This window comes from Megalobrama amblycephala, linkage group LG5, assembly GCF_018812025.1.
Source record: "Megalobrama amblycephala isolate DHTTF-2021 linkage group LG5, ASM1881202v1, whole genome shotgun sequence".
NCBI classification, from domain to species: domain Eukaryota; kingdom Metazoa; phylum Chordata; class Actinopteri; order Cypriniformes; family Xenocyprididae; genus Megalobrama; species Megalobrama amblycephala.
The window spans coordinates 33905135-33917383 of NC_063048.1; the positions used below are offsets into that span (position 1 = coordinate 33905135).

At 38.9% G+C, this 12249-nt stretch overlaps 1 protein-coding gene across 6 annotated transcripts in view; it reads left to right on the plus strand.

Annotated features, from left to right (window-relative positions):
• rcan3 (regulator of calcineurin 3) overlaps positions 1–5194 on the plus strand; it is a 43497-nt gene extending 38303 nt beyond the window's left edge. For all 6 annotated transcript variants that reach the window (XM_048191932.1, XM_048191936.1, XM_048191935.1 and 3 more), the window contains one exon: positions 2678–5194. In XM_048191932.1, coding sequence (XP_048047889.1) covers positions 2678–2832 — 155 coding nt within the window. In that variant the 3' untranslated portion in view covers positions 2833–5194. The remainder of the gene's footprint in view (positions 1–2677) is intronic.
• The last annotated feature ends 7055 nt before the right edge of the window (positions 5195–12249 follow it).

A 12249-nucleotide genomic window follows, 5' to 3' on the forward strand; every position in this document is an offset into this window, starting at 1 on the left:
TCGTTATAGAATCAAGTCTGTAAGATCAAACATACTCTGTGGCATGTTTATTAAACATAAAAAAGGATCAGATCACTAAGGAGGTAAAAAGTCTGTCCCAGTGGCTGTTCTGAGAAGAGCAATAGATTTTATAATCTTACAGAAGCGCCATGTTGAACTAGAGGCAAAAATAGTCATTTAGTATAAATTAATAAATTACTTGTTAATTATAAATAAATGTAATATAGTTATCATTATTTTATGATTAATAATATTAATAACAACACTGATAATAAATATAATAATATTATATAGTCTATAGTATTATATAGAGAACTAGAGGAGAAATAATTTAGTATAATAATAATATATAATAAATAATAATAGATATGGTGTTATTATTAATAATATATATTCTTAGAAGAGTTGAACTAGAGGCAAAATATTTTAGTGTTATAAATATAATAATAATAATAATAATAATATGGTAAATTAACCTTAGAATTGCACCATCACAGGACATTTTATTCATTAAATTAATTTAGTTTATTATTATTATTATTATCATTAATCACAGGACATTTTATTCATTAAAATAATTTTGTTTATTATTATCATTATTATCATCAATCACAGGACAATTCATTAAAATAATTTCATTTATTATTATTAATCACCGGACATTTTATTCATATAAGAGGTACAGTGCCCTCCACAATTATTGGCACCCTTAGTAAATATGAGCAAAGGTGGATGTGAAAATAAATCTGCATTGTTTATCCTTTTGATCTTTCATTCAAAAAATTCACAAAATTCTAACCTTTCATTGAAGGAAAACAGTTGAAAGTGGGGGGAAACTCGAATTATGAAATAAATGTTTTTCTCCAATACATGTTGGCCACAATTATTGGCACCCATAGAAATTCTTATGAGTAAAATATCTCTGAAGTATATTCCCATTCATATTTACATTTTTTTAGCACACCAGGGTGATCATGAACATGAAATTGTCCAGCCGAGACTTCCTCTTCCACAGGAATATAAACATGAGGAAACACAAAGGCCAAATTCCCTTAATCATTCATCACAATGAGTAAAACCAAAGAATATAGTTCTGATGTGCAACAAAAGATTGTTGAGCTTCACAAAATAGAAAGTGGCTGTAAGAAAATAGCTAAAGCATTGAAAATCCCCATTTCCACTATCAGGGCAATAATTAAGAAGTTCCAATCAACTAAAGATGTTACAAATCTGCCTGGAAGAGGACGTGTGTCTAAATTGTCCTAATGCGCGGTGAGGAGGAAAGTTTGAGTGGACAAAGACTCTCCAAGGATCACAGCTGGAGAATTGCAGACATTAGTTGAGTCTTGAATCTCAGAAAGCCTAAAAAAATATCAAACTGCACCTACATCCCCACAAGTTGTTCAGGAGGGTTTCAAGAAAAATCCTCTGCTCTCATCCAGAAACAATCTCCAGCATATTCAGTTGTCAGACAAGACTGGAACTTCAAACGGGACCGGCTTCTATGGTCAGACGAAACTAAAAAAAGAGCTTTTTGGCAGCAAACCCACCAGATGGGTTTGGTGCACACATGGATAAAAAGTACCCCATGTCCACGGTTAAATATACTGCTGGATCTTTAATGTTGTGGGCCTATTTTTCTGCTGGAAGTCTTGGACATCTTGTTCAGATACATGGTATCATGGATTCTATCAAATACCAACAGATAAAAAATCAAAACCTGACCACTTCTGCTAGAAATCCAATAATGGGCTGTGGTTGGATCTTCTATCAGGACAATGATCCAAAACAAACATCAAATCCAACACAAAAATGGGTCACTGAGCACAAAATGAAGCTTCTGCCATGGCCATCTCAGTCCTCTGACCTGAACCCTAAAGAAAATGAGTGGAGTGAACTGAAGAGAAGCAGCACCAACATGGAGTTGGGAAGCTGTAGAGATTCAGCATGAAGGAATGGTCTCTGATCTCTTGTCAGGTGTTCTCCAAACTCATCAGGCATTATAGGTGAAGACTCAGAGCTGTTATCTTGGCAAAAGGAGGTTGCAAAAAGTTTTGAATAAAAGGGTGCCAATAATTGTGGCCAACGTGTTTTGGAGAAAAACATTTATTTCATAATGTGAGTTTCCCCCCCACTTTCAATTATTTTCTTAAATGAAAGGTTATAATTTTGTGAATTTTTTGAATGAAAGATCAAAAGGATAAACAATGCAGATTTATTTTCACAGCTGCTTTTGCTCATAATTACTAAGGGTGCCAATAATTGTGGAGGGCACTGTACTTATGGCTTTAGGGTATATTTTACTTCATTTACATTAGCTGTACAGTTTGCTCAAGCCATGCTAAGAAAGGTTTTCATCATGGTTAAGTTGTTCTTGTTTAACAATAGCTGAGAAATATATTTTTGCAATCATTGCAATAGTCTTTACGTCATAGGTCAACATTTAGATCAATGACAATGCAAACATGATGGATGTAGTATGTCCGGCAATGTATTTGTCGTCTAGTTTTGATGGCAGTTTAAAATGTCCTACCCACAGAATGTATTTCATCAACATTTGGACACATCTTTTTTGGGCTGGGAAGGATGTCTTGACTTTAAAACTTACAGCATATAAGTTTATTTAAAAAAGGTCAAGGAAAATTTTATCTTATTGTCTTTTTATCTATCTCTCTAGGTGAGAAGTACGAGCTGCATGCGGGTACAGAGTCCACTCCTAGCGTGGTGGTCCACGTGTGTGAGAGTGAAACTGAGGAAGAGGAAGAAGCCCGGCCAAAAGGCAAGATAGTCCAGACCAGACGTCCCGACGGTCCCCCAAAAGTCTACAACTAAAACCTTCAGCACACTGCACACGTTTTTCTCTCTCTCTGTGTCTCTTTCTCTCATCCAGAGAAAGGCACGCTTTATTTCAATAACAAAAAAAGCTAAACTAAGACATGGATGGATTTGGAGGGGTGCTCAGTGCACAGGTGACTTGTGGTGTTCTGAACTGGACTCGTGGACTGAACACACTGTCTCACCGCTGCCTCACGGGACAGACAGGGGGAGCTTGCGACAATCCCCCCCCACAATCATAGCACTTTCATTCCCTCATTTAGAGTCTTTGTCCTGTAGCATTAAAGAGCAGTAATTGTAATTAACAGTCGTAGAAATAGGTTACATGTAAACTTTGTTACTGTTTGTCACTTTGATTGATCATCAAAGAAAAAAAAGCCTGTGTTTATCTCCATATCGGTCAGGTTGGCGCACCTATAGCGGTGGCGCGGCTCGCTGGGATTGCGTTCGTATTTATGCCTGTTCAAACCATGCTAGAATGGGATGAAGCGATAAGAGCGAAGGTGACGGTTGAAGTGTTTCAGTCATGTTGGCGCAGACGAGAGGATGTTAAACATGTTCGTTCACTAAGTTAGATGTGTATTATTCTTACTGTGTATTTGATACCGCACATTTTTGCATGCTAACTGGTGTATTTTATACTCTGTTAAAGCAACTTTGAGCATATCTGACTGCTGTCTTTCAGAGGGATGGCCTTGGAAAGTAAAGAAACAGTTGTCAGGTGTAAAGTTCGACATTTTGTACTTGTATAGCGCAGCACTCAAACAATTAGAAAAAAAGCACATGTTATGGGTCGTAGTTTCACCCCATCTTTGTTTAGCACATTTATGCTTTGGCTTCTTCTCACTACAACTTCAGTATCGTTTGCATTGTTTCGCACTGACAATGCTTGGTGTCTCTGCATATGTTTACTGAATCTACACTGACTTGTGCTTAAGTTTCAAGGTAAAAATCTGTAACTTGGCCCAGAACTACTGTATGAATGCTTTACTACTGTCATATCAATGTTAAGTGTTGTGTATTTTGCATTGACAGATTAAATCTAAAAGGGATAGTTCTGTCATCATTCATGTTGTTCCAAACCTGTAAGCTTTCTTCAAAATTAAATGTTCCAGAGTAGAAAGTATGTTGGTAACCAAACATTTCTAGTGCCCATTGACTTCCATTGTTTGAACAAAAAAACCGCATTTCTCAAAATATCTAATTTCATCAAAATAAAGTAATGCAACTTTGGAACAACATGAGGGTGAATACATTTCTATTTTCATTGTCTCGTTTTTTTATTTTTGTTTTTTTGTTTTTTTATAAATCTTCACTGTGTTAATTCATACCAAAATGGTTATAAATTGATGAATAATGTAATTTTAAAATACATGTTGTAGAAATAATATGCAGTCAGTGAAGCTGAATGCAGCGATTGACCAATCAGATTGAGGATTGCAGAGAGTCATGTAATGATGGCGGTCAAATTAGCCTTATTAAACATCATATTTCAGTCAAAGAAAAAAATCCAGTTAAATATTGAATGATAATCATATTTTGAAAAGTGATTATGGCAATGTGTAAATCACATAAAAAAGAAATCATGCAAAAAAATAACTCTGATATTCATGTGACTTTCTAAATTGCCTTTGCTCCCTTGCTTGTAAGACAAAAGATTTCAAGTGTTCAAGTGTCAATCTTTCAATGACGAAGGAGTCCTTTTTTTTTTTTTTTGGTAATTCTGCATGATGTGACTTATCCATAGATGCAGTCTTTCCCGCTTGTATTTCTCTCTGAATGCAGCCCTTTTCTCCTGCCTGTTTGTAACTGTTGTTTTTTCGGGTGTTCGGGCACTACAGGGGCGAGAACATGGGTGAACAAAGTGTTATTGATAACCAGCATGAAGTAATGTTTTGGATTCTTTGAGTTTTGTGCGTGTTCACCTTTAAGGCAAAAGGAAGAAGTAAAGCGAAGTGTATGAAGCAAATTTGTACTGAGCTGTTACAGATAAGCCTGTCATTGGCAGCATAATGTATTGATATTTTTACTGTCTTTAAGGCTATTGTTGCTTCGTAACAGTAAAATAATCTTGTTCGTCTTTTTTTAAGGAAGTCTACAGATGGTCAGCTCTATCACTGTTGCTGTTCTGTTTGGATATAGATATTGTCTAGTACTGTAACTGTAGTTCATAACCTGTGAACATGAAGCAATAATTTACAGTTATATGTCCATGTCCTGTATGGTATGTTTTTTTTTCTTCTTTTTTCTTTTCTTTTGCAGAGGTGTTCTCTGATTCTTAGCTTGCTTATGTTTGTGTAAATATGATTATTTGTTTCTCATTGGCATATAAATATATAAATAAAGATATATATATATATATATATATATATATATATATATATATATATATATATATATATATATATAAAGAACTGATTCTTAAAAAAGTGCTGTAATGTGTTTATTTCACATAAGTAGTCAAGTACCTCAAAAGGTAACAAAAAAGTGTGCATCTAAAGTCCACCATGATTCAATACTGTTTAAGGGTGAATAACGTTTATAGGCATCATATATTAAAAGTGAATAGGAAGTCCCCACCAGGATATATTTACAAAGTTGTGTGTGTCCTTCTCTTCCTCATTCCATCTGTTTTTAAAGAAGCGGTCATGAATGGGCAAAAGCTTTGAGTTCAATTCTGAATAGATATAGTCTGTGTGAAATCATTAATGTAAAAACAATTTCAAATTCAGATTTGTGCCAGGCTTTTATCTCAGTTTTCCTTTTTGTCTGTTTCAACCAAAACAACAAGATGAACTGTTACAGAATTAGCCTACTTTCCACTATCCACTTGTATTAACTGACAATAAAAGGAGGCTCCTCTCAACCTCACTAGGGGAGAATAGGACACACCTGATTTTTGTTTCTACCTGTCAATGAGGAGATCCCAGCCCAGTCTCCTGGGATACAAATACTGATACAAAGATACTAATTATACACGTTTTCACATGTACTGTTGGGAATTATTCATTGAGGGAAGTAATAAGGAGCTTGTGAATCACATTGGACAAGATGTACTGATATAACTAGATCTACCTGAATTTGTTACATCTGCATACTGAAAATCTGCTCATAACCACTGAAAAGTACAGCAATACAGAGGATCTGATCATGTATACTGAAGATTGGGTCACTTTTACTGTAATCTGTAAAATGTATATTAAAGACTTATTCATGTATAAATCTTATCACAAAGTAGACCCAAAAGTATTTGAACTCTATGTCTACATTAATCTGGATACATATGAAAACATTCTCCATCCACACATACACAGGCAGTACATCAGAAGGACAAAATGAGGGGTTCATATTAGAAACATTATCATAGAGCTGTGAAGAAGACAGGTGCAGCTTTGTTGAGAAGGTGTTTGTAGAGGAAAAGAACTTATGATAAAATTATTTAAAAACTGATCACACAGGTCCGTAGAAATCTCTAATGGGGCACTAGGAGTGGGATTCAGAAATGCCTTTGTGCATTTTGTGCAAATAAATCTGACTTGTATTTCAACTGTGATTTCTTAATAGCGCTCTTATGTTGTTTAAGACACTCCCTGAAGATGATATCCCATTCATATGATATCTAAAGTTTATCTTTTTTCCATCTGCACTCAGCGCACCTGTCTGGGGGCGCGAGTAGGCCCATCTAGCCCATACTGAACTTTATTCCTCACCTTGGATTTCTGTAACCTAAGGAGGCAAATGAGTCCAAGGTAGAAGTGCAGGTACTGATAAAAAGATTCATCTTAATTGACACAAGAGGATAGGACTTTCATGGCATTTGGGATTTCGGTCGATAAATACAAATCATTGAAAGACCTGGAAGTAGAGGAATTAAAACATCTAACTTGGTGAGTGATAGGATTTGAACAGAGTACACAACAACACAGTCAAAAACAACTGGACAATGATCAGAAATAGCAGCATCACATATTTCAAGATTAATCAAACAAAAATTAAGAAAAGAAAAAGAAAGAAAACACTAATTCCAAAGTATGACCCTACTGAAACCAATTTTACAAAGTTAAAAGAGTCCATAAGACATAAAAATTCTTTAACCAGGGGTTCCCTTTTCTGACATTTTGACTGGCAACAGACATGAACATTAAAGTCACCCAGGATCAGAAGTCTGACACAAGAGAAGCCAGAAAATCAGAAAATTCTGGGATAAAGTTCTTATTGAGTTTAGGTGGTTTGTAAACCAGGGCACAAAGCAGGGAGCTAGGAAGATCAACCTTGAAAAGCTGCACCTCAAAGCTTAGAAAACTATCAACAGGCAGGAGTTTACACTTTTTTTTAAGATTATACTTAAAAACAGTTCTTGAAAATTGTTGCTAATCCACCTCCATGAACTACAGTTCACACTTACACATCATCAAATAGAGTAAAGGAGTATGCGTATTTGGTGTGCTGTCCATGGGGAGGGCTCCAAGCTCAGTATTTTGACCTTAACCTAGAGTACTCCCCCTGTATTCCTGGCTGTGGTAGGAACCAGCCTAGAGTGAGGAGATGAGGTGGTGGAGGGATGCTGAAAACTGCCGAGGAACATAGGTTAAGTTGACTGCTTATATATAAATATATATATAGGCCTTCACTCATGCTGATTGGGTAGACGTGTTGATTGCTGATTGGAATGATGTGTTGATTGGATAGATCATTTGAACATGTTCCTCCCGAACTTTGTTAATAAAACATCATTTCACAAGTTCATACTAACAAATCATCAGATAGAGTAAAGAAGCTGATGGTGTGCCAATCGTAGGGAGAAGGTTAGTCACTGGACCGGAAGGGCTTTTTGCATTATCGGACAGGAGTTTGATGGTTATAGCATCAGATGGGTAAGCCTCGTTGGTAGTTGGCTGGGGACTGTTGCACATGGCGAGCAACTGCGGCAGCGGAGGAGATAGCACTGCTGCGGCAGTGAAAGCGAGGTTAGAAATGGAGGTACTGTGGGAGTGGAGGAGATAACACTGCTGCAGCAGTAAAAGCCAGTAGGACGGAGAAACGGAGCTCCTGTGGGAGCGAAGGAGATGACACTGCTGTGGCAGTGGAAGCAAGTTGGACGGAGAAACGGAGCCCCTGCGGGAGTGGAGGAGATAACACTGCTGCACCAGACGGAGCTCCTGTGGGAGTGAAGGAGATGACACTGCTGTGGCAGTGGAAGCAAGTTGGAAGAGGAAACGGAGCCCCTGCGGGAGTGAAGGAGATGACACTGCTGCACCAGACGGAGCTCCTGTGGGAGTGAAGGAGATGACACTGCTGTGGCAGTGGAAGCAAGTTGGAAGAGGAAACGGAGCCCCTGCGGGAGTGGAGGAGATAACACTGCTGCACCAGACAGAGCTCCTGTGGGAGTGAAGGAGATGACACTGCTGTGGCAGTGGAAGCAAGTTGGAAGAGGAAACGGAGCCCCTGCTGGAGTGAAGGAGATGACACTGCTGCGGCAGTGGAAGCAAGTTGGACGGAGAAACAGAGCCCCTGCGGGAGTGGAGGAGATAACACTGCTGCACCAGACGGAGCTCCTGTGGGAGTGAAGGAGATGACACTGCTGCGGCAGTGGAAGCAAGTTGGAAGAGGAAACGGAGCCCCTGCGGGAGTGGAGGAGATAACACTGCTGCGCCAGAGGAAACAAGTTGGATGGAGAAACAGAGCTCCTGTGGGAGCAGAGGAGATACGCTGCGGCAGTGGAAGCCAGTTGGACGGAGAAATGGAGCTCCTGTGGGAGCAGAGGAGATAACACTGCTGCAGCAGTGAAAGCCAGCTAGACAGAGCTCTTGTGAGAGCAGAGCAGATGACACTGATGCGGCAGTGGAAGTAAGTTGGACAAAGAAAAGGAGCTCCTGCGGGAGTGGAGGAGATAACACTGCTATGGCAGTGGAAGCAAGTTGGATGGAGAAACGGAGCTCCTGTGTAAGCGGTGTAAGCCAGGCTTTTTAAATATCTTAGTTTTCCTTATTGTCTGTTTCAACCAAAGCAATAAGTTTAACTGTTACAGAATTAGCCTACTTTCCACTATCCACTTTTATTACTGACAATAAAAGGAGGCTCCTCTCAACCTCACTAGGGGAGAATAGGACACACCTGATTTTTGTTTCTATCTGTCAATGAGGAGATCCCAGCCCAGTCTCCTGGGATACAAATACTGATATAAAGATACTAATTATACACGTTCTAACAGGTCCTGTTGGGAATTAATTGAGGGAAATAATAGAGAGCTTGTGAATCACAGCCAGTAGCTTTGATTGGATAGATCATTTAAACGTGTTCCTCCCGAACTTTGTTAATAAAACGTTTTACAAGGTCATACTTACAAATCCTCAGAAAGAATCAAGGAGTATTTGGCGTGCTGTCCAAGGAGAGGGCTCCGAGCTCAGTATTTTGGCCCAAACCCAGAGTGCTCCCCCAAAAAGTTGCAAACCAATGAGGGACAGCAGCCAGAAAATGATGCTGATAACCCCCAACTGCCTCTTCGGTTGATGGCTGGGGACTGTTGCACATGGGCGAGCTACAGCGGGAGTGGGGTTGATAGCACTGCTGTGGCAGTGAAAGCCAGCTGGACGGAGCTCCTGTGGGAGTGGAGGAGATGACACTGCTGTGGCAGTGAAAGCAAGTTCAGTGAAAGAAACACAATCTTAATGCTTGACGGGCATTATTGTCCATTTCTCTATGGCAGGAATGATTAAATGGGCTGGGCTCAAAGACGAAAGATTCTTCATCGGATGGGAAGAGCTCAATTTCGGACATGTTGGGAACTTAAGGCAGTGCCAAATGCTGAAAACCTTCGAGGAAAATAGATGAGTCGACTGTGTATATATACAGTGGGTACAGAAAGTATTCAGATCCCCTTAAATTTTTCACTCTTTGTTATATTGCAGCCATTTGCTAAAATCATTTAAGTTCATTTTTTCCTCATTAATGTACACACAGCACCCCATATTGAAAGAAAAACACAGAATTGCTGACATTTTTGCAGATTTATTAAAAAAGAAAAACTGAAATATCACATGGTCCTAAGTATTCAGACCCTTTGCTGTGACACTCATATATTTAACTCAGGTGCTGTCCATTTCTTCTGATCATCCTTGAGATGGTTCTACACCTTCATTTGAGTCCAGCTGTGTTTGATTATACTGATTGGACTTGATTAGGAAAGCCACACACCTGTCTATATAAGACCTTACAGCTCACAGTGCATGTCAGAGCAAATGAGAATCATGAGGTCAAAGGAACTGCCTGAGGAGCTCAGAGACAGAATTGTGGCAAGGCACAGATCTGGCCAAGGTTACAAAAAAATTTCTGCTGCACTTAAGGTTCCTAAGAGCACAGTGGCCTCCATAATCCTTAAATGGAAGACGTTTGGGACGACCAGAACCCTTCCTAGAGCTGGCCGTCCGGCCAAACTGAGCTATCGGGGGAGAAGAGCCTTGGTGAGAGAGGTAAAGAAGTGTGGCTGAGCTCCAGAGATGCAGTCAGGAGATGGGAGAAAGTTGTAGAAAGTCAACCATCACTGCAGCCCTCCACCAGTCGGGGCTTTATGGCAGAATGGCCCGACGGAAGCCTCTCCTCAGTGCAAGACACATGAAAGCCCGCATGAAGTTTGCTAAGATGGTGAGAAATAAGATTCTCTGGTCTGATGAGACCAAGATAGAACTTTTTGGCCTTAATTCTAAGCGGTATGTGTGGAGAAAACCAGGCACTGCTCATCACCTGTCCAATACAGTCCCAACAGTGAAGCGTGGTGGTGGCAGCATCATGCTGTTAGGGTGTTTTTCAGCTGCAGGGACAGGACGACTTGTTGCAATCGAGGGAAAGATGAATACGGCCAAGTACAGGGATGTCCTGGACAAAAACTTTCTCCAGAGTGCTCAGGACCTCAGACTGGGCCGAAGGTTTACCTTCCAACAAGACAATGACCCTAAGCACACAGCTAAAATAACGAAGGAGTGGCTTCACAACAACTCCGTGACTGTTCTTGAATGGCCCAGCCAGAGCCCTGACTTAAACCCAATTGAGCATCTCTGGAGAGACCTAAAAATGGCTGTCCACCAACGTTTACCATCCAATCTGACAGAACTGGAGAGGATCTGCAAGGAGGAATAGCAGAGGATCCCCAAATCCAGGTGTGAAAAACTTGTTGCATCTTTCCCAAAAAGACTCATGGCTGTATTAGATCAAAAGGGTGCTTCTACTAAATACTGAGCAAAGGGTCTGAATACTTAGGACCATGTGATATTTCAGTTTTTCTTTTTTAATAAATCTGCAAAAATGTCAACAATTCTGTGTTTTTCTGTCAATATGGGGTGCTGTGTGTACATTAATGAGGGGAAAAAAATTAACTTAAATGATTTTAGCAAATGGCTGCAATATAACAAAGAGTGAAAAATGTAAGGGGGTCCGAATACTTTCCGTACCCACTATATATATATATATATATATATATATATATATATATATATATATATATATAGGCCTCCACTCATGCTGATTGGGTAGATGTGTGGATTGCTAATTACTGATTGTAATGAGGAGTAAGTTCCTTTAGGGCAGTAGGATAATCAGGGGTAAGCCAGGTCTCTGTCACAAATAAAAAAATCCAGAGCATAAGAAGTTAAAAAGTAACTGAAAAGAAATTGTTTGTTGCACAAAGATCTAGCATTTATTAGAGCAAATTTAACAGGATGGTCTGTAATCCACAATGGGTCTGACGTGAGTTTTGTTGGTGAATATCCAAACACATTTGGGGGAAGTTTTTGCATGCAAGTCAGTCTATGAGAAAAGAAAAGGGTAGCCACAATGTGATATATGGACAAACAAAGGCAGCTTAAACTATGTAAACAGTCTAATCTTCGGGCCGGATGTGTAATGACAGATTGCAGTGCAGTGTGTACATGTGGTCGTCATGTGTTTGCTGGTGACCAATGGAAACATCCTGACTTTAGCTCTTATCTTATCGACGCATAAAGAAGAAGGTGTATGCAAGTGACTTTGAAGAACAAGTGAAGTTAATTGACTAAATTATTAATAGTTGTTTTTTATATAAGCATGCAAGTCTTTTGAAGGAACCTCAGGGTGAGAATAATGGTTATGGGATTATTGAAAAAAAAAAACATGGCGTCAGAAAAAGGTTCTTGGCATATTCTTTATATCATACAAGAATATAGTTTTCATCAGGGGTTCAAATGTTATAATAATTAGATATACACTGTAAACCCTAATGCTCAAAATACTTAATTGGTTTGAGTAGGGCAAACTTAAATTTAACAAATTAACTGCTATGAGTATTTAGAACTTTCTTTTTCTTTTGAGTTCACAGCACTGACATATTTCAAGTAAACTGAACTGTTTCATTGTTTTGAATTGTATGAACTCATTTATTTTAAT